Source organism: Rhipicephalus microplus, unplaced genomic scaffold, assembly GCF_043290135.1.
Source record: "Rhipicephalus microplus isolate Deutch F79 unplaced genomic scaffold, USDA_Rmic scaffold_34, whole genome shotgun sequence".
In the NCBI taxonomy this organism is placed as follows: Eukaryota; Metazoa; Arthropoda; class Arachnida; order Ixodida; family Ixodidae; genus Rhipicephalus; species Rhipicephalus microplus.
The window spans coordinates 4026424-4053622 of NW_027464607.1; the positions used below are offsets into that span (position 1 = coordinate 4026424).

Consider the following 27199-nt stretch of genomic DNA (forward strand, 5'->3'; position numbering starts at 1 on the left):
TGCTGAGCGCCTACGATTACGTCATCAAACACCAGCCCGGGAAAGACAACATTCCAGCCGATGCCCTCAGCCGACTCCCCACGTCAGCAACTTCCCAGCCAGAGACGCAGGAAGAAACTGTGGACGGTGAGTATGTCCTGCTCACGGAGACCCTCAATGATGGTGTCATGTCTGCGAAGCAACTGGGCACTCTCACGGAGCTTGATGACGATTTAGCAAAGGTGCAAAAATGGGTGCAGGAGGGATGGCCAAGAAATTTGGGGCCTAAGGACCAGCACTTGATGCCATACTTCAACCGGAAAGCTGAGATAACGGGGAGTTATGGGCTTCTATACTGGGGCCATCGAGTGATCGTCCCTAAGAGTGCCCGAGCAGTGATGTTACGTCTGCTGCATGATACTCATCAAGGGATTTGCTCAATGAAGCGGCTAGGGCGCTCCTTGATGTGGTACCCCCGGATCGATAATGACATTGAGCACATGGTTAAGTCCTGCACCAGTTGCATCCAAGCTGCCCCTATGCCCCCAAAGAAACCCCCTGTTGCGTGGCCAGAAACGGATGAGCGTTGGTCGAGGCTGCATATCGATTTTGCGGGGCCGATCGATGGTCACATGCTACTGATTGTGGTGGATTCACATAGTAAGTGGATAGAAGCGATACCCATGAAGAGTTCCACCACACACGCCACCATAGAGGCTCTGCGCACCTTGTTCAGTACATTCGGGTTGCCCCGGACGCTGGTATCCGATAATGGCCCACAGTTTACGAGTTGGGAATTTAACACCTTCACGAAGCTGAATAACATAGTACACCTCCGAACAGCACCGTATCACCCCCAGTCCAATGGGCTCGCGGAGCGGGCGGTTCGTACGGTGAAGTATTCATTGAAGAAGAATGTACAAGGGTCACTGAAAACCCGCCTGGCTAGGATTTTGCACAGGTACCGCAGGACGCCGCAGGCCGGGGGCCGGACACCAGCGCAACTCCTAATGGGCTACGATCTTCGCTCCAGGCTGGACAACGCAGTGTCCATTCCGCCCTCACCAGTTGACCGTCCCCCCCTCGATGGGTGGCAGCCCGGGGAGCCAGTCTGGGTGAGGAACTTCGGGCGAGGCGAGCCGTGGACTCCAGCCAGCATTACATCGACAGACGGAGCCCGCCTGGTGAATGCCGATGGTCCGGAGGGGGAAACCATTAGGCGCCACAGCGACCAGGTGAAGCCACGGGAGTTGGAGCATGACCAGGGAGAAGTCGGTGACTCTCGGTGCCTCGAAACTGCCGGCGGGGCCCTAGCAGGAGGAACACCGAGGCGAGCGCCAACAAGGAGCGAGATCGCCGGGAGCCCCTCAACTCCGGTGTTGCGTCGCTCGGGCCGGCAACGCAAACCCCCAGACCGTTACTCACCGTAGGGGGAGCGGAATGATGTATCCGTGACGTCACGCCAGCCGAAGCCGCCGTTATCCCCACTGCTTCTTCTCCTTCCCTTCCCCTTAACCTCTCTCGCACAACGCTACATTAACCCGCGCTATCGCAATAAAGCTTTTGTCTTGGCCCAGCCACGGCCCTGGCGTGTTCGTTTCAGTCTATAAGTCCTTCAATTAGCAGAAGTGGTCTCTTATAATGTGTTTTACTTTTCTAAGTGTGTCAGGCGTATAGTCTTCTATGCAGCCCCCTAGAATAGGGTTAATTGAAGGACTCATTGAAGAAGAGATACAAGCTAGTTTTCTCTGTACCAGCACCAAATAGCACATCGGCACTACTGCCGCGTGCTCCACATAGCACCACTCAAAAATTTTATTCAGAAACGCCATGATGAAAAATAGCAATGGGCAAAGTGCATGGTTTAACCTAACACTCTCAAGACTAGAGGTTTTAGTTACACCGGACGCACAGACAATGGCATAGAGGCTCTTACTTGCCGTCTTCCCACTCGCCATTATCAAGAGTTGCAACATGCAACATCTGTGCACCGGGCCCCAGTGCATAAATCGGGTTTTGAGCAAAAATATGTCGCTTCTTTTAATAAAAATATGCTGGAGGGAAAATGCCTGGTGATCGTATGCTTGGTAGTCTGTAGAAATTCCTGTAACTGCGTTGATACGGCTTATTGTACACCATTCTATAGAAGCGGCAGCGGGGCTTAACACTCATGAACCATGGAAAAGCGCAGAGAACAAGTACTCCCACGAGCAAACTTAGTTTTGAAAATGTTGGAGCGATTTCTTTTTTCTCGGAGTATCTTTTCTAGAAGTCATGCGCGGCGAATAAATATTTGTAGTACTTTAACCCAAATATATGCGACTAACAACCACCTCATACCTCGGCTATATAATGAAAATATACTAGAATTGCAAGACTTTCGAAAAAAAAAAGCTATCGCATACAATGCACGCCTTTTTATAGTAGATGCACGTTACGTACGTCAAAGCGACCACTACCAATTCCCTCTTGGAGTGAAACTGTACGTGCTTATGTGCGTGTGTCTGTAAAAGATGTTAAGATCGGCCTCCCTGGCTGGGCGCCGCTTGGACACGGGGGACGATTGCAGCTAAGCCTACCCTGATTTGTTCCGGATCAACGCTCTCGAGGTGCGCCAAACGCGGCGACAACACGAAAGTCATGCTTCGAATTCTTTAGGGCTGTTGGCTACCCTCGTCAAAAACTGTTTGGACACACCTGACTGACTGACGGCCTAGGAAAAGCTGTTTGAAATCGAGGCTGCTTGATTTGTTCGACATACCACGAGACGCGCTGAACAATTAGCCGAGAGCTTGGGATCCCTCGTCAGGTATGTTTCCCACACTCTGTGGTGCTTGCAAGTCTTCCATTCTCACAAGCCCTAGCCTGCCTAGCGCTGCAGACCCTATTCTGTGCATGCGATGCAATGTTATTGCACTGTGATGTGTTGTGCGTATTATTGCTCTGCGACCTACGTTATGTTTCTCTCTCGTCGTGTGACGAATTGAACGTGCACCTTCTCTCTTTCCTGGGTTGAAAAAAAGGCAGTGTTTGACTTTCTCGCTCTTTCTCCCTCTCTCGATTTTTTAACCCTTATTCTCTGCGCCCTACGCTCCCTGATGGGCTGCAGAAATTAGGCTCCTTCTTTTAACCACTACCCTCCCCACCCCCCATTTGGCGGACAGAGATGAAGACGACAATTTCTTCGGACTGCCCTGAACTGAATTAACATGCAGTCTGTCAGTTTACAGTGATCTGCAAGGCGGCTTTTCTGTAAGGTTTGTTTTCCAACCAAAAACTCTCGTTCACAGACTGCTTTTATTTCTCATTTTGAGCACGCGAGTACAACAAAATGTCACCTCTCCAAATTCCAGCGAAGGCACGCGAGCACAAAAAGATCTCAAAAAAAAAAAGGAATGGCAAAAACGAAATGAGTCAGAAAAAGCAGCCTGTAAACGAGAGTTTTTGGTTGAAAAACTAACCTTACAGAAAAGCTGCCTAGCAGATTATTGCAAACCGTCTATTGTTTTCTCCTGCAGAGAATTTTTTGGAGGACCAGAGCGTAAAGCGCGAGCACCGAGATGCTCTGAACCAGCTCTCAGAAGCTCCCATGATGCTACCCTCAACGTATATATTATATTCATATGGATGTAAAACGGCATCATTATCAGTCCAAGATAGCAGCCTATGATAGTGCCCGAAACAAGGCGTATACACAGAAGAAATGAAGTGGTAGCAGTGCAGCACGAATGCAGCGCGTTAGGTGAAGAACTACACAATATTACATTTATTTTTTGTCAATTTGCCCAATATGCCATTTCATGCAGCGGCCGCTGAACTTGTGCCGCTGTTCATAGTGGTACTCTCGGTCTCTGAAGCTGGAGGAAGATAACTAAGAAGCCTGTTTTTTACTGGCTACATAAACGTGAAACGAAGCTATAAATCAAGAAGAAAAAGAAAAAGACAAGTCTGTGAAAAGTCAGTACTGGCGCATAAATGGCGCGCCGATTGCGCTGATGAAAAACGTCGGCGGTGGCGGGGGCGGCGCGCCGATCAGTTCGCGTCGGCGGCGGCGGCGAAAACTCTCGGCGGCGGCGCGCCGACCAGTCGGTGCACACCTCTACTTTTTCCTACACCTTGCATCAAATTGAAACTTTGAGAAAAAAAATTAAAATTGAAGCTTCATTTTTTTTTGTACACAAACTTTATTGCAAACGGTTCTTGTGACTAGTAGAAGTGAAACCTCGACATATTTAACCATCAGAGTGTGCATTACTCTGTAGTTGCATTCCAGATTTGGCATCAAAATGTAATGAATTATTCTTTACAACATTTGAAAACAAACATTCTTGGTTTGCCCTCGAAAGTACGCAATATCTATTTATGAAAATAATAGCACAGTATTAAGTGAGGAACACTGAACGTTTTGTCTGCTGCGATGCCAGGTGCGTCGTTCAAGTGGTCTGCTCCCAACGCACCTCTCGTTTTGTTGTGAAATCGAGTCAGAAGAGCGTGGTGGCAGTGCGTCTACTTCGCGTCACACTCGTTTTTCAGTTGATTTCAACGAGTTTTGGCAAGACGCACTAACATTAAACGTGATCTCGGTGTAATATCTTGCACAGGCATGGGACGCTACATCTATGCGCAGCGGTGAGTAGACGACGCTTCGCTTAAACTATCAAACACGACTTATGCAGCTCCAGCGTTGCAGTAAATTGAGAAGCCTAGCAGTTTTTATCTTCTTTGAACAATAAAGGCGCAGCTTAAGTCCTTTGCACCCATCCCACTACACACTCTACGCGAAGAACAAAACTGAAGTTGCAGGAAAAGATTCGTAGACAGTTCACTGGCTAACGCGATCCAATCCGAAGCCTGTACTTCTCGTAACTTCCATGAGGGCACGGAGGAAAGAAAAGGTAAGGAGAGGCCCCGACGTCACTCGTTGTGAAGCCGCGATGAAGCCGGAAGTCGGCCATATTGAGTAGGCAAATTCTCCTCTCTTGTTTACATACGAATGCGAAGCAGAAGGCGCGACTCCCCCTCTGTCTCAAAAAGCACGTGGCCTGCGCGCCGCGTGCGCCGGTGCTATCCGAAACCAACGGAACGGATTTCAACACGCTGTCTTGCCGCGATACGTTCGACAAAATCTCTGCGTATGGCTGTTGTACTCTTGCACTGCCGGCTTTTACGATAAACACGGCAAGTTGCACGTTAAGCTTTTTTTTTATTTGATGTGTTCTTTGTGAAAATAAAGATGATATTTCGGGCATTGCCGCGCGACGAACCAGGCACCGAAATTTGTACAGCTTCTTTCAGATCACTTTCCAGTGTGATTCACACGCACTAGTAGCTACGGAGAACGGAAACCAGGATCGCGTTAGGGCGAAAGGTGGGAAGTTAGCCGAAGGAATGCGTGAGAAAAGGTCTGCGGGAAGCTTCAGGCGTCGACACAGCCGTCAAGGACTGCAGGGAAAGCCAGCCAAATGCGAGGGAAGATAACTCCGGGATAAGTGGATAGTCATTAGAGGAAAATAAAGAGAAGGCGCTCGTTTCTGTCTTCCTTATCTGGAACACAGCTCAGCGCCAACCGCCAAGGATGGCGGGTACGGCCATCCGGCGGAAGGCGATGGAAAAGGAGTTCGGGATAATCGGTTGTATGAAAGAGAGGCGTTTGTTTCTGTTTCCATTATCGGGGAGGCGGCTAAGCGCCTTGCGTGGTGTGTAAGGGGTGATTCACGCGCAAACAGACCCTTCAAGGATGCCCGCCCGGTCCCAAAAGCGCCCGTAAGGACACACAGCATTCCTCCTTTCTCCACGAAAGCAAGATATGATTGCGTATACCACACTGGAGGATTTCGAGTAGTATTAGCGGCACGTCTTGCTGCGTTCGTACTGTCCCTCAAAGCTCCACTGCACACTTCGCTGTGTGCGCGGTCACAGCCACAATGCCCAGCTGTTGTGTGCCAGAATGCAAGTCACGCGGGTCGCAAGAAGTACCAGCCACCTCCTACCACTTGTAAGTAAATTTACTTATTCGGTGCATGCGGTAGAGTAGACGCCAAAATGTAATGTATATGATGCGCATAGTGGCAATTCTTCTGTACATTTATAAATTAACATGTTAGTTACGCTGCGTGTATACTGTGCAACACATATGCAATCATTCATCATCAGGTTTCCCAAAGACGCCGTTCGTCGGACAAAGTGAATAGAAGCAATTTGGCCACCGCATATTCGCCGGGAACCTGCAAGGAAGGCTCATGTTTGTTCGAAGCATTTCTTAGAGGAGCATTTTGATCGCACGTCCGCGTTCAAAGTCCGCCTACGAGAGCATGCAGTTCATACTCTTTTGGTGAGAACGAATGAACTTTGGAACCAATTTCCCTTATCTTCGATCAAATTTTTGATTTATGCTCTTCTCTTTCTGGTATATGCTTTTGATACATGTATGTCGCTAGCGTTATAGTGGCAAATAATTTTAAAAAGAATGGACGCGTACAATAAATGTTATACTGCAAAATAAATAAATAACCAAATAAATAAATAAATAATCAAATTGTCATGCACCAGTTGTATTCATCCATGCTTCCTTTTTTTGACGTCACCAAAAATTATATTCTCATGTTAAAAATTAACAGCACCAATTCATACCTCTTAGTAGTTTGTGCACGAATTGGTGCAATGCAAAAACACTTAAGGTAGCCCATAACTTGCATATGAAAATTTAGATATAAATGTGGTAATTAAAAGCAAAAGTTTTGTAAGTGCCTCTTCTATCATGCATAATGCTTAATTTATGTTGGTATGAAGTGACGCAACACCTGTGCCATTGTTATTTCGTTTATTGTTCTACTTTTTTCATCCAATTTGCAATAGTAATATTGAAAGTCTTCAATCCCCCAGCTACCACATCCAGTACAACAAGGTGATAGAGTACCTGATTCAGCAAGCACCGAATCATCCTTTGATTCCCCTCAGCTCATGCAAGGTGGTGCTGAAGGCTTGCTGCTGCTTGCACAGGTAAACATTTTACCTGATCATCATATTATGCTTACAGGTCGAGTTGTGCTTGAAGAATGCACTTGACAATAAAATAATCTGGTCACACTTGGCATATTAGAATTTAATGTGTATTTGTACAATGCAACACAAGTAAAGCAATATGCAGAAACTGAGGGAATGAATACAGTTATATTGACTCAACCCTTCAGTTTCAATGCCTCGTTTTATCTGTATTGTTTTGAACAGTTTTTCACAAAGGCATTTTTAACTAGCAGTCATATATTACTATCAGATTGCTGCAACTTCTCATGAAGGCCTCGAAGCTAGTCTCTCCACACCTGAATCGCCTGAGCAGGTTGCTGCAACTTCTCATGAAGGCCTCCAAGCTAGCCTCTACACACCTGAATGGCCTGACTTAGCTGCAGGCCTCCACGAGCAGTCCACACTCCAAGAGGTGCACATCTCTTTTCCCCTGTCATTTTTATCCACCTCATTAGCTTACTGCTTTGAATACCTAGCTGAAGAGCAAATCACTGAATAGCATAGGTATTCTTGCTTTCAGGAAGCCATGGGTATAGAGCCTGAAAGTGCAAATCCAATCAGTTTACCTGACCCAGCTCCCTCCAACCTAAGTGCCAGTCATTTCAATGTGTCAGCATTTGTACAGGTGAAAATTTACCTCTCTTCTACTCATTAAGCATGCTTGTCCTCTGTTATAGGTAAACTACTGTTGCAGTTGGTGTAAAAGTAAGAATTCCTAACATGTGCTCTTTTTAAAAGCCTCCCATGGATATTGGTGAGAAGAGTGAAGCACAGGCCAGCATCGCGACACCAGGTCCATCCGGCCACGCTGCTGGTATTCAATGGGAGCCGGTCCATGAGCAGGTAAACCACTTCCATGCGACATAAGTGTTGAACATTATACCAAGTTATATCTTCTCTAGTTGAGCCTGTACTAACATAATATGCACTTTCTCTTTATTTTTGTTGTAATGTCCTGATGGGAAGCAATGCATGTACTAGCCCACCTTAATTTTTCGAAAAACAGTACAGTTAAAATAATTGTTGTTTTACATTGTGACTTTGGCTTGGTTGTAATCACAAAGTAAATGAAGGCAGCACAAATGTGTAACAAACACATCTTACTTAAATTTAAATAAAGCAAATGCTTATTGGAATAAAAATAATTGATCCTATTTCTGAGAAACTCAGTAAATAAAGCATTTTTAAGTGGGTGAATTTGAGACTGCTGCAATAGCATACCAACGAGCTTACAGAGGTATCTTAAATCTCTAATTGCTTTCTGCCTCTGTTTTACTGCTACTGCCTAATTTAGAAAGACTATATACACGAAATGCAGTGTTCATTTTAAATCCATCATGTCTTTCAGGGTTAACAGAGTTTGAAACCTAATATTGTAATTTAATGTTTACAAAATACTTATCTGCACACTTAATTTGGGGGTACTAGCCTTAGGGATGCATGTGTGTGGTTTGGTTTATGACTAGAGCTGTGCATTTATTGGGCAAATGGGAATAATGCTGGTATTTACAATGTGATTTATTAGCTTTGAGCATTTTTTAAAATGTACCAGCATGTATAATTGGAATATGTACACACAACTGCCTTGTTCAGTCCCAGACACTTGTGAGTTAGTCAAAATGCTGTTAAGTGTGCAGCAGTTCCTCTTAAGACTGCTGGCTAGGCGAGCCCATGCGAATTTCAGCATTGTGAAAATTACAAATAACTGTTTTTTTATTATGATACTATGATCTACTTCCACAGGAATTACCAAGGCCACAAGACATGCTGGCAACATTTGCAACCCCAAGAAGAAGAAAGCAGGCAAAGGTAAAAAAGATCAACAAATGCAAGCTATCAGATCAAAGCAATGCACCTGTATACACCAAGGGTAACACAATCAGTCCTAATATTTATTTCAGTAAATAATAAAACAAGACAAGAAAGGGTGTTGAAGTCAAAGTGCAATCAAAGCAATCCATGTAAATCATACATGCTGTGTTTATCAGCATGATATACAAATCAATTAATAACTGCAATGTTAAATGAAATTTGAGCTGTGCTCCAAGTTACAGGAAATGGTTGGCTAGTATCAATGGGGTCTTCATAGAGCTGACCAAAATATACTAGTACGAGGTTGTCCTAAATATGAAACTTAAATACCATAAGTGGCAGTGTGAACAGAAGAAGCAGGAATAAGGAAAAATTATGACTAAATGTCCAAGTTACTTGGCTTAGTCACATTGTTATTAGAAGTGGTTCAGCCTTTTACAAGTGACACACCTTACCACCTGACAAATGAGAGTGTTTTGTTCTATGTGGTTTTGCTTTGTAGGTCGACACCCCAGAGAAGGCTTTTCTGCGAGCTCGCACAGCAAGACTTGCCTCGGAGCAGCAGAGATCAAGGAAAGCAATAAAAAAACTTCAGCAGTTTAAGAGGCGCCTTAAAAAACAAAATGCTGAATTGAAATCAGTTTTGAAAACACTAACCAAGGAAAACATTTTGCTCAGAGAGCAAGTTTCAGTGCTTGACACCCTGGGTGCAGCAAATCAGCATCTTTTAAAACGACAGATAGCAAAACAGACAGGACAACACCTGAAAAAGTATTCACCTGAGCTAAGGACTTTTGCTCTTACCTTGAACTTTTTTACTCTCCTCGAGCATATCAATATGTAAGGCAAGTCTTTGACACATGTCTGCCACATCCTCGAACATTAAGAAAATGGTACGAGAGTGTTGATGGAAAAGCTGGGTTTTCCAAAGAGGCTGTGACTGCATTAAAGTTGAAGTGCTTAGACACGTGCAATCGAGGACATCAAGCTGTGTGCAGCCTCATAATTGATGAGATGTCAATTAGACAGCAGGTACAGTGGCAAAGTGGTCACTTTGAAGGCTATGTAGACATGGGCACAGGAACCGAAGGTGACTGCTTGCCACAGGCAAAAGCCGCCTTCGTGATAATGGTTGTAGCCATTAATGGCCATTGGAAAGTTCCTCTTGGCTACTTTCTGGTTGACGGGATAGTAGGTGAGCAGCGAGCGAACTTAGTTAGGCAGAGCTTGCTGACAGCTCATGAGGCAGGGGCCATGATTGTTTCAGTTACATGCGATGGTGCGCCTGCTAACATTGCAATGTTTCACGAATTAGGTTGCAATTTCACAAATATTGAGAACCTTCAAACAACCTTCAAGCACCCAGCAACTAACGAACCGATAGCCGCATTTTTTGATCCCTGCCACATGCTGAAGCTGGTGAGAAATGCCTTTGCACACCACAAATATTTTATCAATCAGGAGGGAAAAGTTGTATCATGGGCACACATCGAAGCACTTCATGACTTGCAAGATAAAGAGGGATTACATTTGGCAAATAAGTTGCGAAGGACTCACATTGAGTGGCAAAAACAACCAATGAAGGTTCGCCTGGCAGCGCAGGTGATGAGCCTGTCTGTGGCAACAGCTATCGCTGAATGTAGGGTGATGTGCTTGAGAGGATTTATAAATTCTGAGCCAACTGAGGAATTTTTATTAATTAGTAATAACCTCTTCGACATACTCAATTCCCGTAGCATGCATCAGGGAGGGTGGAAGAAACCAGTCAATGAACAGAATGTAAATGATATCAAAACATTGTTTGACAGCACAATTCGATATCTTTCCCTCCTGAAAGAGCCTGCAAGTATGAAACATTTGATAGGAACAGCTCGGAAAACTGGCTTTTTGGGCTTCATAATATGCATGAAGAGTCTGTTAGCCATGTACGATTTTCTCATTTGTAAAAAGAAGATACTAAAATATATTCCTGGGTATAAAATTAGCCAGGATCATTTGGAATTATTTTTTGGCTTAATTAGAGCACATGGAGGGCACAATGACAACCCGACAGCCCAACAATTTCAAGCAGCATTTAAAAAAGTGATAGTCCAAAATGAACTGTCTGATGCTGTTTCTGGAAATTGTCAAGTGCTGGACCACATTACTATACTGTCATGTAGCTCAACCAGGAGGCATTCAGCAACAGAAGTGCTGAATGCCACTGTTCAGAGAAGGCAGCTCTTGTCTGAAGAGTGTATTGAGCAGAGCCATGTAGTCAGCGAACATGATTACTGTGCATCACTCGAACACATCAGTGATTTCGGTAGTCGTGCTGTTACCTACATTGCTGGCTATGTGGCTCACAAGCTGGGCTCAAAGTTGATGTGTGCCCATTGTACTGAAGCATTGTTTGGCACATCCAGAGCAGCAGACACTGCATTCATTCAAAGGAAAAGCAAGAGGGGGGGCTTCACTACCCATCTAAAAGTGTCCTCGAAATTTGCAAGAAATCAGAATCTCTTCTTCGATGGGCTGTGCACATGAATAAATTAGCATCAAAATCACTATTGCAGGATCTTGTGCTACAAGTCCTTGAATCACTGCAGCATAAAGAACTGTTTGCAGAACTGCACTCACACATGTTTGATAATTCTCCACTGGAGAATCACTATGTCCATCTTTTAAGAAGTGTCGCTGAGTATTACCTTAATGTGCGCCTATATCATGTTGGTAAGCAGACAACAGAAAGTTTCCATAGCAGTCAGGTGCGCCAAATGTTCACGAAATCGACCCAGTTTAAAGGGCAATAGCACTCCATATGAACATTTACTTTGCATGGTAACAATCTTCACAATGTCTTTGCTATATTGCCACGTTCCGTTTCACAAGTTTTTGTTATCGTTCCGAAACACCACACGATTCTCGGCGCAAACCACGCCTGCAGGTTTCTAGAAGGTTCCGGACTGTAGTAGATCATTTCAATAAGATCACGCCCACTGTGCGAACGGTACAGATTGTTCTGGAACCTACGCCACCGCCAGCGATAACGCTGGAACATTCGACGGCAAGGGTATAAATGCCGACGCGCTTCGCCGCTTGTCAGTTGTTGATCGAAGGCCGACGCTGCGTTCGCCGCTATCAGTCCGAGACTGCTATCTGTGCAAGGCTGCTGCTGTAATTAGACTTTCCCTTTACCGGGCACAGGTTCGCCCAAATAAACATTTAAATCCCAACACGCAGTTTCCTGTCTTTGGCCACGTCACGACCCCGTGACATCTGGTGGAGGTGCTGCTTCGTTCATGTACCGGACGCCCCCGTCAAGCCGTGAACCCAGCCCCCGTCGCGGAGAAGACACCGACGCCAACCAAGAACAGCGAACGAGCCGCCGACAGCAAGGTCTCCCACCGGAGTACGGCCTTCTACAAGACAAGGCGCGGAAGACCAAGACCATGACCTCGACTGCAGCGACAATGACAACCGGAGCGTCCCAGCCCGCGATCGTAATTCATCAACCCAGGGAACCACCAACGTTCCACGGCTCATCCTTTGAAGACCCGGAAACCTGGCTGGAAACATACGACCGTGTGGCCGCCCTCAACCACTGGGACAACGAAGAAAAGCTCCGTCGTGTGTACTTCTACCTGGAAGACACCGCAAGGACCTGGCTAGAGAATCGGGAGTCCACGCTCCGAGCGTGGGATGTCTTCTGCGGCGCATTTCTGCAAACGTTCGCGAGCGTCGCTCGCAAAGAAAGGGCCGCTGCTCAACTAGAGACACGGGTTCAGCTACCAAATGAGAAGGTTGGAATTTTCACAGAGGAGATGACCCGCCTATTTCATCACGCTGACCCAGACATGCCTGAGGAGAAGAAAGTTCGTTTTCTCATGTGAGGGGTCAAACAGGAGCTCTTCGCGGGACTAATGAGGAATCCACCGAACACCGTCCAAGAATTTGTATCCGAGGCGACCACCATCGAAAAAACGCTGGACATGCGCACCAGACAGTATAATCGTCGCCTGACTTCAGAATGCGCTGCTGCTCAAGCCAGTGACTCCGACGACCTGCGTGAAACGATCCGAGCGATCGTGCGGGAAGAGCTGCGCAAACTGTTGCCTTTGGCGCAGCCTCAAGTGGATTCGATCGCCGACATTGTGCGAGAAGAAGTCCGGCAATCGCTTCGAATTCCCGAAACACCGCCGCCTGAGCCAGAAACTATGAGCTACGCCGCTGCAGTGCGCCACAACGCTCCTCCCCGTCCACGCCAAAACGCCGCCCCGTCACACTTCCGTCGCCAGACGCCACCGCCGCCACCACCCCAACCGACGTCCTACCGTTCCCCAGCGGGCCAGCGCAGTGCACCGAGGAAAACGGACGTTTGGCGTGCACCTGACAACCGCCCGCTCTGCTACCACTGCGGCGAGGCCGGGCACACATACCGCCGTTGCCAGTACCGACAGATGGGACTGCGTGGCTTCGCCGTCAATGCACCGCGTCCGCAGCCAGAAGATCGGCCACGTGACATCGCCGACTACCTGGCAGGAACTCAATGGACACCACGAAGTCCTTCCCGTTCGCCGTCGCCCAGCCGCCGCATGTCACCGCACCCCCGGCAGTACTCTGGCCCAACGCGGGGCCGGTCTCCTAGCCCATATCCGGGAAACTAAGGGCAGCAACCGATGGAGGTGCGGTTGCTGTGCGACGAACTACCGAAGATCCTCCGACGACGACGCCGACGCGACGGAGCTTTTTGAACACAACACCAACCAGGCAAAGCCCTGAAGGCAAAAGCTCACTTACCGAAGGTGGCCGGACGACGCAACATGGAAGCAGCGGAACAAGCCGACGCAGCCGTGACCCGACGCCACGCCCTAACTGTAATGCGAGACGGCGAACTAGCGACCTCGACGTTCTTATCGACGGCCACAGTGTGACTGCTCTCGTCGATACTGGAGCCGACTATTCTGTCATCAGTGGGTCGTTCGCCGCGAAGTTAAAGAAAGTTAGGACAGCTTGGAAAGGCCCTGAAATCCGCACAGCCGGAGGTCATCTCGTAACGCCTGCAGGAATCTGCACAGCGAGAGTCACCATTAACGGCCGTATTTATCCTACAGACTTCGTAGTCCTACAGCGTTGCTCGAGAGATGTCATCCTTGGCATGGACTTCTTATGCCTCCATGGTGCTGTCATCAATCTAAAAACAAAGTCGATAACGTTATCCACAGAAGAAGCACTACCGCCGCGCACGCGGTCAGGACACCATGCCTTGAATGTGCTGGAAGAACAAGTCACCATTCCGCCTCGCTCAAGCGTCATTATTTCAGTCGGCGCTCCTAAATCACCTGACTTGGAAGGCGTCGTTGAAGGCAGTCAGCATCTGTTGGTCACCCGAAATATTTGCGTCGCAAGAGGAATTGCAGAGCTGCGGGAAGGCAAAGCAACGGTTATGCTTACGAATTTCAGCAATGAGTACAAACATGTGAACAAAGGAACAACGGTCGCATACATCGAAGAAATTGTCGAAGCCACCAGTGCTTTCGCCCTCGCCGATTCTGCGGAACCTGCTCAAAGGAACCAAGCCCCTCCCATAGCTTTCGACGTCAATCCCAGACTTCCGAACGATAAGCAAGAACAGCTCAAGGCCCTGCTCCTGCAATACGAAGATTGCTTTTCGTCGTCATCGAAAATTCGGCAGACCCCAATCACGAAACATCGAATCATCACCGAAGAAAATGCCAGACCACTCCGTCAGAGTCCGTACAGGGTTTCGACGCGAGAACGTGAGGCAATGAAGAGACAAGTTGATGAAATGCTGCGAGATGACATTATCCAGCCGTCCAAGAGTCCGTGGGCATCCCCCGTGGTGTTAGTGAAGAAAAAGGATGGGACCTTACGTTTCTGCGTCGATTATCGCCGCCTGAACAAAATCACAAGAAAGGACGTGTATCCTCTCCCACGAATAGACGACGCACTTGATCGGCTCCATAACGCCAAGTACTTCTCGTCAATGGACCTCAAGACTGGCTATTGGCAAATCGAAGTTGACGAAAGAGACCGAGAGAAGACGGCGTTTATAACACCGGACGGCCTCTTCGAGTTTGAGGTGATGCCCTTCGGCCTTTGCTCAGCGCCTGCAACTTTTCAACGCGTTATGGATACAGTACTGGCAGGATTGAAGCGACAAACTTGCCTTGTGTACTTGGACGACGTCGTCGTGTTTTCCTCGAGTTTCGACAAGCATCTTCGGCGCCTTGAAGCTGTACTTCAAGCCATCAAGACTTCCGGACTCACACTGAAGCCAGAAAAGTGCAGATTTGCGTATGAGGAGCCCTTGTTTCTGGGGCACGTTATCAGCAAGTCTGGAGTTCGTCCCGATCCATGGAAAACAGCCGCCATCGCCGACTTCCCGCCGCCCACTGACAAGAAGGCCGTGCGCCGATTTCTGGGCCTGTGCGCCTATTATAGGCGGTTCGTGAAAAACTTCGCCCGCATCGCCGATCCTCTCACTAACCTTACCAAGGCCGACTCGGAGTTCAAGTGGGAAACGCCACAGGAACACGCTTTCCAGGAGCTTAAACATCGCCTTCAGACGCCTCCGTTACTTGCCCATTTCGACGAATTCGCCGAGACAGAAATACATACTGACGCAAGCAGCGTAGGTCTTGGCGCCGTTCTTGTGCAGAGGGCTGACGGACTTGAAAGGGTTATTAGTTACGCCAGCCGATCGCTATCCAAAGCAGAAGCAAATTATTCCACAACAGAAAAGGAGTGCCTCGCCATCATCTGGGCTACGTCGAAATTTCGCCCCTACCTCTACGGCAGGCCCTTCAAAGTTGTGAGCGACCTCCACGCCTTGTGTTGGCTAGCCACCCTGAAGGACCCTTCAGGTCGCCTCGCACGATGGAGCCTGAGATTTCAAGAATATGACATTACTGTCATTTACAAGTCCGGCAAAAAACACTCCGACGCTGACTGTCTCTCTCGTGCGCCTGTCGACCAACTGCTACACGACGACTTGGATGACGACTACTTCTTGGGAACGATAACTACCGAAGACTTAGCTGAACGACAGCGGGCCGACCCGGAACTTAAAGCCCTAATAGAATACCTCGAAGGCAGGACCGCCGAAGTCCCGAAGGTATTCAAGCGCGCACTTGCGTCGTTCTTTCTACGAAACGGTCTTCTACAAAAGAAAAACTTTTCACCGCTTCGAGCTAAGTACCTCCTTGTGGTGCCTTCAGCTCTGCGACCAGAACTCCTGCAGGCCCTGCACGACGATCCGACGGCAGGGCACCTCGGTGTTTCCCGCACGCTCGCGAGGATACAAGAAAAGTACTACTGGCCACGTCTTACCACCGACGTCACTCGTTATGTGAGGACATGCCGGGACTGTCAGCGACGGAAGACACCGCCGACAAGGCCAGCGGGACTTCTGCAGCCAATTGATCCACCTTGCCGACCTTTCCAGCAGATTGGTATGGACCTACTGGGGCCGTTCCCGACGTCGGCTTTCGGAAACAAGTTGATCGTGGTAGCTACCGACTACCTCACCCGCTACGCCGAGACAAAAGCCCTGCCAAAAGGCAGTGCATCCGAGGTAGCTAAGTTCTTCGTCGAAAATATCGTCCTACGTCACGGTGCCCCGGAGGTCCTTATCACCGACAGAGGAACGGCATTCACTGCCGACTTAACTCAAGCGATCTTGGCATACAGCCAAACAAACCACCGCCGGACGACAGCGTACCACCCACAGACCAACGGCCTCACCGAGCGGCTTAACAAGACGATTGCCGACATGCTGTCAATGTACGTCGATGTCGAACACAAGACGTGGGACGCCATTCTTCCGTATGTGACCTTCGCATACAACACGGCGGTGCAGGAGACTACGCAGATATCTCCATACAAATTGGTCTACGGAAGGAGCCCGGCAACGACGCTCGATGCCATGTTACCCAACGTCACCAACGAAGAAAACCTCGATGTGAGCGAGTACCTTCAACGCGCCGAAGAAGCCCGACAACTCGCGCGTCTCCGTATCAAGAATCAACAGACGACCGACAGCCACCATTACAACCTTTGACGACGCTTCGTGGAATACTAGCCCGGTGAACGTGTTTGGGTGTGGACGCCGATACGCCGACGTGGACTAAGTCAAAAGCTTCTGCGACGGTACTTCGGACCGTACAAGGTGGTTCGACGTCTCGGCCCACTTGATTACGAGGTTGTCCCCGACGGCATCACGAACTCTCAACGACGCCGATCGCGACCTGAAGTCGTCCATGTCGCGCGCCTCAAGCCGTTTCATGCACGTTAACAAACTGAAACAGTGTTTTTTGTATTATTCTTGTATTGTAATTTATTCATTGTACTTTCTTGCATTATTATTGTACCTTCATCTTTAGTTAAAGCATCGGGATGATGCCTTTTTTCAGAGGGGGGCAATGCCACGTTCCGTTTCACAAGTTTTTGTTATCGTTCCGAAACACCACATGATTCTCGGCGCAAACCGCGCCTGCAGGTTTCTAGAAGGTTCCGGACTGTAGTAGATCATTTCAATAAGATCACGCCCACTGTGCGAACGGTACAGATTGTTCTGGAACCTACGCCACTGCCAGCGATAACGCTGGAACATTCGACGGCAAGGGTATAAATGCCGACGCGCTTCGCCGCTTGTCAGTTGTTGATCGAAGGCCGACGCTGCGTTCGCCGCTATCAGTCCGAGACTGCTATCTGTGCAAGAGTGCTGCTGTAATTAGACTTTCCCTTTACCGGGCACAGGTTCGCCCAAATAAACATTTAAATCCCAACACGAAGTTTCCTGTCTTTGGCCACGTCACGACCCCGTGACAATATGCTCTTGTAGTCCAGATCAATGTTCCTTATGTGTGACGTTGCAAGTTTTTGCCCTAATGCGTAAATGCTGCTGAGTATACTCAGATGTTCTGTGTTTGACTCTTATTTATCTGCTGCTTCGATGATATTGTCCACAACGTGCCGGTTGAAATGTCTTATGTATCTATGTGATTTATACAAGCAAATTTGCACACACCCACTTTGTTCTGCTGCATTCTGTGTTTGCCTCTCATTTGAGTGCTCAGTAAATCAATGAATAAGTTTATAACTGGATAAAATGACTACTATCCCATACCTAAATGGGTGAAATGAACGAAAACTGTGTTTTTGGTACCCTTTATGTTCATTACACTGAGATGATTATGTGCCCTTCAATGCTTCTCTCAGAATTAAGCATACACATAAGTCTAACACTTGCGTGTACTCGCAATTGTATTGGTAATTATATTGCACACCCCTTTCTTGAACTCATTCAACTTACTACCATAGGTGGTCTGAGTAAGTCGTCTATGGTCTGAGTAAGTCGGTGGGAGTAATATAAAAAATTTTGTGAGTGTGAGTCTGAGTGAGGTAGGTTCAGAAAAAATAGTCCGAGTCTGATTGAGTACAAAAAGCGCAAGATACATTTTTTAAGTGAGTTCTACTGTTTTTACCAAGCTATCAACTAATCTTCAGCATTACTATCAGCATCACCTGAATTCACGTTTAAACTCATGTATTCTCAAAGGTATTCCAAAGCAGTGTCGTTCATACCCCATTGCACTGTTTATTAAACGTATTCCAAAGCAGCGGCGTTCATGCCCCATTGCACTGTTTATTGATCGGAGGCGCGAATTACAGATGGACATGCCTTTACTTAACCACCTCTCCAATTCTTCTAGGGAAGTTCTTGATAAAGATATCTTATGTTGCCATGCTTTCAAGAAAAATTACCGTACTAGTTTGCGAGCACTCACAACTCGTATTCGAAGGTACTATATCAATAGGTGCCAAGAAGAGAACCAATTATGTGATATATTGATGTCAAAGAGCAGCGACAGCATGGTTGAAAAAGCTCATTCTAGGCTGACGAACTCACGAAACAACTCACTCTAAATCAGATGAGGCTGTTAAGGTGAATTCAATTGGGTTCAAGAAAAGTTTCGCGAGTGTGATTCCGAGTGAGCCCTAAGCGCAAAATATATTTAATAAGTCAGTTTGAGTGGGCTGCACAAGTTTTGCTGACTTATGTTTCTTACATCTGTATTGTTTAGTATCTGATTTGCATTTGAATGGCACACCTAGACTCTCCCCAAAGAAGACTTGAAATACATGCTGGTAATGCTCATAGACAAAAGTTTTTCTGTCTTATTTTTTACACAAACAACGCGACAGATTTTTTTGTTGTTGCTGTAGCCACAAATATTTGCGGTGAAATATTTCTGTTTATATAAAATATTTCGTCATTGAATTGTTCATATACTGCTCCTTGTGTACTTCACAATTTTACCCCATACTTGCTATTGTCATAAGTGTCATTAAAACGTGTTTTACTCGTTATATTTGAGTTCTCAAATCACTTGGTCAACATCGTCCGAACGGCTTTGTCAGCTTCTGAATGCACAAGCACGCGCATCTAGTGAGGTGCACCTGTTTACCTTGTGCAGGTGAGTGTAGACATTTTAACGAGTTTTGCTATAACACAGACAATATTGCGGAGAGCGAGACAATATTGCGAAGAGGGAGCATCTCAAGCGAAGCAGAACAGGAACTTTATTGCGCAGAAGCATGTGGTAACTGTACAGGAACATGAAAAGCCAGATTAGATTACAGTCTAAATAAGGGCCTGTGGACCGCAAATGCATCGTTTGTTGTCATAAGAAGCAACACCGCATAACTGTCACTAACCTGCAAGGCATTCATTGAACGAATTCTTCAGCTCAGTCGTTATCTTCTATGATGGCTTTTCAGCATAATTTTGACGGACGCTGCAAATTCGGAGTACGTATACGCGCGCTCGTTCCGTGGTTTCTAGTTCAGACACCTGGTTACAACCACCACCGGGGGAAAATCGCGTAGCTAGCAATGCGGCACAAGGAATGGATTCTGTCGAACACCTGCAGTACGCCACAGTTAGGTGCGAGGCCCATGAAAACGCGCACACCGCCACTGGACCGCCTGACCCAGCCTGAACGGTTCCGCACCACACTACATCAATAAAAACAAAACGCCGCCATAGTGCCTACTGAATATGGCCGCGCGTGACGTAATATCCGCCACATTTTTTACGCCCTGCGCCGAGTGGGCATGCCCTCTCCTTACCTTTTTCCTTCCTCCGTGCATGAGGGTACACGATTGCAGCGCCAGATTCCTCTCTAGGTATTATGGCATGAATCTCTATGCAATCGACATATTAAGCTATTTAAAACTTTATCAGCGCTGCATTATAGTCGAGATCATCACGAATGAATGATTTAACAGTTTGCCAGGCCGTGGCAGCTGAACCCGTAGATTTAGTAATATGGGATGCTTCTTTCAAACACTGAACGCTGCAGTGAAACTACGATTGCAAAAACAGCTGAGCACCCCCACAGATAGAAACACGTAAAAATAAGCAAGTTAGTGGGCAACATGAATTAATATGAAAGTGTAAAATAGTTGAAAGGCGTGACAACCAAGGCCGCGCCACTTATTATTCCGAAGAAACTCAGACACGTGATAGCACGAACAGTCCATTGTTTGCCATTTGAAATGAAAATATTAGTTCCCAATGACACCACATGCTTTTCTTTCGTGGTCAGCCATAAACCCCGCCACGGTGGTCTAGTGGCTAAGGTACTCGGCTGCTGACCCGCAGGTCGCGGGATCAAATCCCGGCTGTGGCGGCTGCATTTCCGATGGAGGCGGAAATGTTGTAGGCCCTTGTACTCAGATTTGGGTGCACTTTAAAGAACTCCAGGTGGTCAAAATTTCCGGAGCCCTCCACTACGGCGCCTCTCATAATTATATGGTGGTTTTGGGACGTGAAACCCCACAAATCAATCAATCAATCGTGGTCAGCCATAGGTGCGTCTATGCTAACGTGTGCTAGAAATTCACAGAATACACGTTGGATTGCCATGAAAAAAGCGAGCACACCGATACCCAAGGAATGACGCAGCAGACGGACGGAGAGCCATTGAACCTGAAACCAGTGCAGACCGCATGCATTCCATGAGCATTTATGAATGTACACCTCACCTATAAAGCCGCCTTCTCCGCTCAGTCTCCAAGAACTCAGATCATTATTCTTTTCAAGCTGTGTTGCATAGCAATTCATAACGTAAATTTATTAACCACTCTAATTTGTAAACTGTTTGGGACTGAGATTATAATTTGAAGAAAAAATAAATAATTCACGTTTAGGCATTTCAGTGATGCAGTCAAATTAATATTGCATACTTGCACTTGTTTGTAAGTACATGCAAAGAATATTTATTGAACGTTTAATTACAGTGACTTGTTTTAAGCATGAAGAATTTTTTATTTTGAGCATCTCTACGTCCTCAGACGCCAGCTCTTAAATCTGCTTAGCTGTGCCACGCATTTGGGGCAAACGAAAGAAGCAGTGGTCATGCGTATGGTAAGATGATGTGTTTCTTTTTGTATTTCCATAGTTCCATCTAAAGGGTACAGCCATATCCATAATTGCACCGATTCATTCATACACCGTTTTTTTTTTTTCAGCCAATCAGCATGTGGGTCCATTTTCTCCGATTTAAGGCATAAATTTGTCGCTGCCTCTGGATCGGTCTAAAACCACGCCCAAACAGAAAAAACGCAGCAAAACCGGGCATGCGGATGTACCGCGGTTTGGCCAGAGAACACCTATATATACCACTTTGGTTTGGCCTTTGAACGATTGAGGCTCGCTTGGGAACAAAAGTGCATGTGGAAGTCAGGACACGACACCATCTGTCTATCCACCTATGCCTAGGTGTTCTCGCAATAAAAACTAGAATGTACATAAATAATGTGACAATCCCATCGCGTACATCGTCAAACCCTTTCTGTCAGACACGTGTGGCACTTGTATACCATGACTGGGTTCTCATTCAGACTCAGATCGAGCTGAGAGCCTGAAAGAGTCCAGGAGAGTAATATTTTGGTGAGTTTGAGTCTGAGCGAGTTCGGCTGAAGAAAATTTTCGTGAGTGTGATTCCGGGCGAGTCTGACTCCGCAAATTTTTTTGTGAGCCGAGTCCGAGTGAGCCTTCAGCACAAAATATATTTCATGAGCGAGTCTGAGTGAGCTCCACAACTTTTGCCGACCTATGGCCACAGGTGACAGACGGTTCATATCTACCGAGGAAGAGCGAGAATAGACATGGGTAGTTTTAACGCATGAGCATTAAGAAAAAGCTGACATCTGCAGCATTCACCTGACAAGTGCAAAGGCTAAATGTCAGGGTTCCAGCAGAAATCAAACCCAAGCATTCTTCGTGACAATCAAATATTCTATGACAGAACCATGCCAGGTTTCGGAACTACTTTTCAAACACATATGTACTCCTGTTATACAGCCGTCACGTCAGGTTAACGTCAATTGTAGTTGGGTGCCATCTACTGAAGTGGATTTATGAAGCAGTATCCAGGGCTATTATCCTCGCGAGTAACAGTGCTTGATATCAGCTTACCGCTCTTGGTGTTGCTGGTGTTACTGCTTCTAGTGATCCAAGTTTCTGTTGGCATCGTTAGGCAACTGTAAACAACTGGTTATACGGCACACATGTGCGGCTATTTAACGTATGTCTGTGCACGCATTTGTACATATCTTTTGCGTCACTTTGCAATGTTTAATTCAATAAAAAAATTACAACAGTCACCATATGCTTTGCATTACATCGATACCCAAGGCACATGGGATCAGCCGAATTTTTTTCCAGTAAACATTTTGATCTCATCTAGCAGTCTGCTTGAAAGAGCTGTGACGAAGAAACTTATGGTGCTGGCTCGTTTTAGGGGTAGTGGTTACTAGAAAAACAGTTTACCTCTTGCAATTTTAATTGTATTTAACAATCTCTTTCATAAATAAACATTCAATTTTATCTTTAAACTTCGTCTTTCCCAAAGCACACTTTTTGGCAACTTTTTCAGCTTGCCCCCCTTGTTTTTTGTACTTCCCGTGCTCGGAACTGCATCAAATTTTGCACACATTTTATCTGAAGTGTGAGAAGTGCAGTTATCTCATCTGAATGTTAATATTAATTAAGTTTATTAAAAATTTCAAAGTACGCATTTACTCGGGCCGGTAATATGGACTTGCGATGTTTAAATTTTTTTATGTCTAGTAAATATCTTGTATGCACTTTCTGGTTAGTTTTCTACACTCTACAGTTTAATAGGAGCAATATGAGCAATCATCGGTAAAAACTATAGAAGTTTGAAGACCGAAAAAAGTGGACACACAAGGCCTAGGCTTTACACTTTTGCCATGGTTCAGAACAAAAAGCATGCAACTTGCAAAAAAACTAATTATATATTTGAAATCAGCATAAAATATCTACAAATAGCTCACAATTTCTTGCTCTTTTTGTGGTACTGTATTGTGGTGGTGTAGTGGTTGCTAGTTTTCGGCTGCTGACCCAAAGGCTGCGGGTTCAATCCTAGCTGTGGCGAAATGCTTAAGGCCCATGTAGTGCGCGATGCGAGTGTACATTAGAGAACACCAAATGTTCAAGATTTCTGGAGACTCTTATAATCACATCATGGCTTAGGATGTCGAGCGGTAGCAGCTAAATTTAAAAGCACCGGGACAAAGAAAAGAAATACACTCAAGTCAACACTAGCTATCCCTGTTTCTTCCCTTTGTGTATTAGAATTTAGCTGCAATATCAGCTACTAGCTCAAATGAAAGCCATTCTAATGTTTTGGGACGTGGTACATGACTACCCAAATGCGACATGGCAGGTTGTTATTCAAAACATGCACTGCTTTCTCAAACTATTCTATTTCTCTGTAAGAACATATACAAGATGTGGTGGCGCAGACAGAAATCATTTGAGAAGTACCATATTGTACATTGCTGTACAGCATCCTCACCTGTTTAATGTAAAAAGGCCAGCGCTCCACAAAAAAATCGAGTAAAAATGACATCCCACTACAAAATCGTTATGTATCTTGTGTTCCTTTCCTCGCATTATCGCCACGCGCCCGGAAAACCACGGATGACAAGCACGTTATCAGCATGGCATAGACGTCAGACTCTGGGGTTTGGCAGATACGTAATGCTACCTGTCGGCGCAGTTTTGGGTAGTGCAAAGCCCGACTCGCCTGCACCAGGTGGAACTAGCATGTGCGAAACAATGATAGAGCTAAATATTACATGTGTTGACAAATTGAACACTCAGAAGCAGGGCTACGAATTTCTCTTCGCTAGTCAAGCGCGTCACCGAACCGCCAAAGTAGTGCTTGCTGAATCACTCGCCAGAACAGCGGCGAGAACAAGAGCTGAGGCAACAGCAGTGCGCTCTACGAAGGAAGACCTCAGTCGACGGCACCTTTGGGTAAGGAATTGCCACAGGCGTAAAGGACTTCAGTTTATCGATTTCCATATCTTTCACGATGCAGAACGGCGAGAGCGCTGGATGCAGGAGCCGTTGCGAATGTTGCGTTGATAATGTAGGTCTCCTATTATTCTTTTGAGTAGCCTTGACAGGGAACAGTAATAACTTTGGTTATGAAGCTCAACAGAGACTCTGACCGCAGTGCACAACGTGCAACAGTAGACCGGTGACAAGCGCAATAAACTTCGCACATGCCGTGACCACGGATAACCTGAAGTGGTCGCCACCCCACAGCATCGTGCATGTAGGCTTTGAAGGCTCTAGTTCCGGTCTGAACTAGTAAATGCGAACAAGTATGCCATACAGATAAATCACAAAATGTTGTTCCTGACCACAATCTGGTTTTTCTTGCCGATGGTCTTCGCGATTGCCAGAGCTATCTCGAAGGCATTGGTTTACCTTTCACTGTACACCGTGAAAATAGACACACATGTATCCTCATTTGCAGTGTATACAAACAGAAGACAACTATCAACAGAACATTCTAGGATGCATAATAAGACACCTATAAGCACAGGAAGAGATAGATAGGTCGAGAATGCAACTGCGAAGACTAAAATTGCCACGGGGCCATTCCTGCCAGATAAAGCGAGCTTCATACCACTGATCATAAAATACATTGCATGTGTATGCACTTCATCGCTTTGGCATCATGTGCATGCCCAAATTTAACGCACTTAGGCATTACAGAACGTGCACGGAAGTGCTTGCCTTGAACTTGATGTCATGCAATGCTCGTTTGCACCTAAATTGTTAGTTGCTGCACACCGAAATAACTGAAACATCTTTTGCATTGTAGCCACAGTTAGCTTTGATGAGCTTACTAGCACTTTTCTGAAGCGAGGTTGGATAGACAGAAGAAGCTTGCCAGGCCTCAACACCAATGAAAGGGGAGGGCCTTTCATGCTCCCTTGCGCGTGGCTTTTTGCACTACCCAGTTATGGTTGTGCTGTGATAAGGGCGTTGGTGGCAGCGTTTTTCGCAGGGCCGCCTAGGAAAAGTCTGACATCTATAGCGGTCTGGGTAGGAAAGTGGCCAGCGCCGACCCTTCAAGAAAGGAAGCTCAAGCAAGCCAGATGACTATTACTGTTGTAGGACAAAAATACACCCCTTTTACTCAATCTTTTTTCTTTTTTTTTGAGTGAAAGGCAGGTTCTGTAGATGCCAAACATTACAGGAGTGTTTAGACACCAGGACATCACCCTTTGCTACGAAGAAGTAGCCACAAAATCTTTTTCCTTGCCAGGCAAATATGCATTGATTAACTATATTACTTGCACAATCACTGTTGCACCAAAAGTGCCTGCACAAGGGCATCATTGCTGAAAGTTATGGTTTCACTCGAAAAGTAACTTATTGAGCCATATGTAGCATGTGTACATAAGGAACACTTGAAATTTTAAGAGTTTATGCACCTGTGCAAGCATGTGACAAATAACGTAAACTCGGCTAATTTGAGCTAGCAAGGCCATAAAGATGACTGCCCTCTGAACCCCGTAGATGTTTTCGAGCAACTCAATCTAAATATTTTAGCTGTGGCCAAGTCGAGAGGCCACCACCTAGCAATGAGACAGAAAAAAAATCAATTATATGGTCTGGGTTCATGGTGGCAAATTTCACAGTGCTCCAACATAGGAAAATATGGGAAAGAGTAGAAAAGAGCACCGAAGTAGCGCTCTTTTCTTGCTGTCCCATTTTAAGTGTGAAGCATTTCTTTGCGTGCTGCAAACACTTTTGGCACCGACTTCCACATTTTTTTGCCAATGATTGGACATAAGATGAGGGTCGACTTTAAGTAGCGGTTTTTTAGGACCGACCGACTACCTAAAGTCGACCCTCATCTTATGTATCAATCACTGGCAAAAAAAATGTGGAAGTCTCGCAACAATGAGCAGCTGAAGTCAAAGCTTCCATTGCCATTTAGAGCATCAGCAGCGGCACCACTGGGCAAGGCTAGGGAAGAGCTACAGTATTCTAGCAATGCTATTTTGCCCCAGTTACCTGCTGCCAGTCTGCTGCTTTCGTTTCCCTTCAGAAATGAGTGGTAGTCGATGACAGTTTACGATAGGCTTTAAAAAAAGTTACTGAGTATGTCGTAGCGCACGGCAACCTGGTGGCACAATGGGAATTCGGTAGATCGGAGAAAAGTGTCCCATACTTGAGAACCCAAAAGCAGCTCATCACATCCTGCAACAACCAAAAGAAAACATTGTTTTGTGGCCGAACTGCAGTGCACCCCGAACAAGAAACGCTACTCGCTGTATTCGTCCAGGAGCTGCGTGTAAGTTTCCTACCTGTAACAGCGGAGAGTATCCACGTGAAAGCTCTCAAGCCCGACTATGGGCTTACGAGGGTGCAATTCAAGGGATCGCCAATGTGGGTGCGCCGATTTATGAAACAGACGAGCTTTGCGCTGAGTCGACGTACTTCCGTCTTTCTGCAAATGCTGCATCAGTAACACGCATTAGATGGAATGGAAGACGATGCACTACAATGGCGGATCCAGGGGGGGGGGGGGGGGCAGTAGGGACGATCGCCCTCCCCAAGGTCTGTAGGTCTGTGTCAGCACCCCCCCCCTTTACATTAGTGCTCGTAGTCCAGCTACTATTACCAATATTTATAAATGAGTCAAACCACTGTGAACACATGTGAACAGTATTTATGCTATGAAGGGATTTTTCTCCAAGTAAAAAAAAAGTCATGACCACACAGGTGTTACTTCAGGCGACCGCCCCCCCTCCCTAGAATGAGTGAGACGTACTAGTGAAAAACAGACGTCGTCAGACTCAAGTTCGGACGAGCCTGAGTGACAGCGTTTTGTGGCCTTCTGGCGTTTAACTACATAAGGTTAGTGTCAAAATAAAAAGAAATGTCACCACAGTGCAGCTGTTTGTATCGTGTATTTATCAAAGTATGGGCGTGCCGCGATACTTTGCGATTTTTTAAAATTTCTTTTTCGGAGATTCA

The 27199-nt window shown here is 46.3% G+C and overlaps 1 protein-coding gene and 1 long non-coding RNA gene across 2 annotated transcripts; one reads left to right on the forward strand and one right to left on the reverse strand.

Moving 5' to 3' along the window:
* Positions 1 to 3430: 3430 nt before the first annotated feature.
* LOC119162970 (uncharacterized) lies at positions 3431 to 9658 on the forward strand. The gene is made up of 7 exons (XM_075884557.1): positions 3431 to 5974; positions 6862 to 6978; positions 7253 to 7414; positions 7523 to 7627; positions 7741 to 7845; positions 8746 to 8811; positions 9317 to 9658. Exons 1-7 carry the CDS (start codon positions 5927 to 5929, stop codon positions 9656 to 9658), a joined length of 945 nt encoding a protein of 314 aa, XP_075740672.1. The 5' UTR covers positions 3431 to 5926.
* On the reverse strand, positions 6783 to 26739 carry LOC142786858 (uncharacterized). Its single transcript, XR_012889189.1, has 3 exons — positions 26527 to 26739; positions 26234 to 26419; positions 6783 to 7853 (listed from the first exon to the last, which is right to left on the reverse strand). It is a non-coding gene; the product is annotated as an uncharacterized LOC142786858 (long non-coding RNA).
* Positions 26740 to 27199: the final 460 nt, after the last annotated feature.

What these genes read in the sequence shown, in the direction of transcription:
- LOC119162970 (XM_075884557.1), top strand. Translation starts at nt 5,927, where the DNA reads ATGCAAGTCACGCGGGTCGCAAGAAGTACCAGCCACCTCCTACCACTT. An exon ending in GGGAGCCGGTCCATGAGCAG is followed by an intron (nt 7,846 to 8,745) that starts GTAAACCACTTC and finishes CTACTTCCACAG; the next exon opens with GAATTACCAAGGCCACAAGA. An exon ending in GAAGAAGAAAGCAGGCAAAG is followed by an intron (nt 8,812 to 9,316) that starts GTAAAAAAGATC and finishes TTTGCTTTGTAG; the next exon opens with GTCGACACCCCAGAGAAGGC.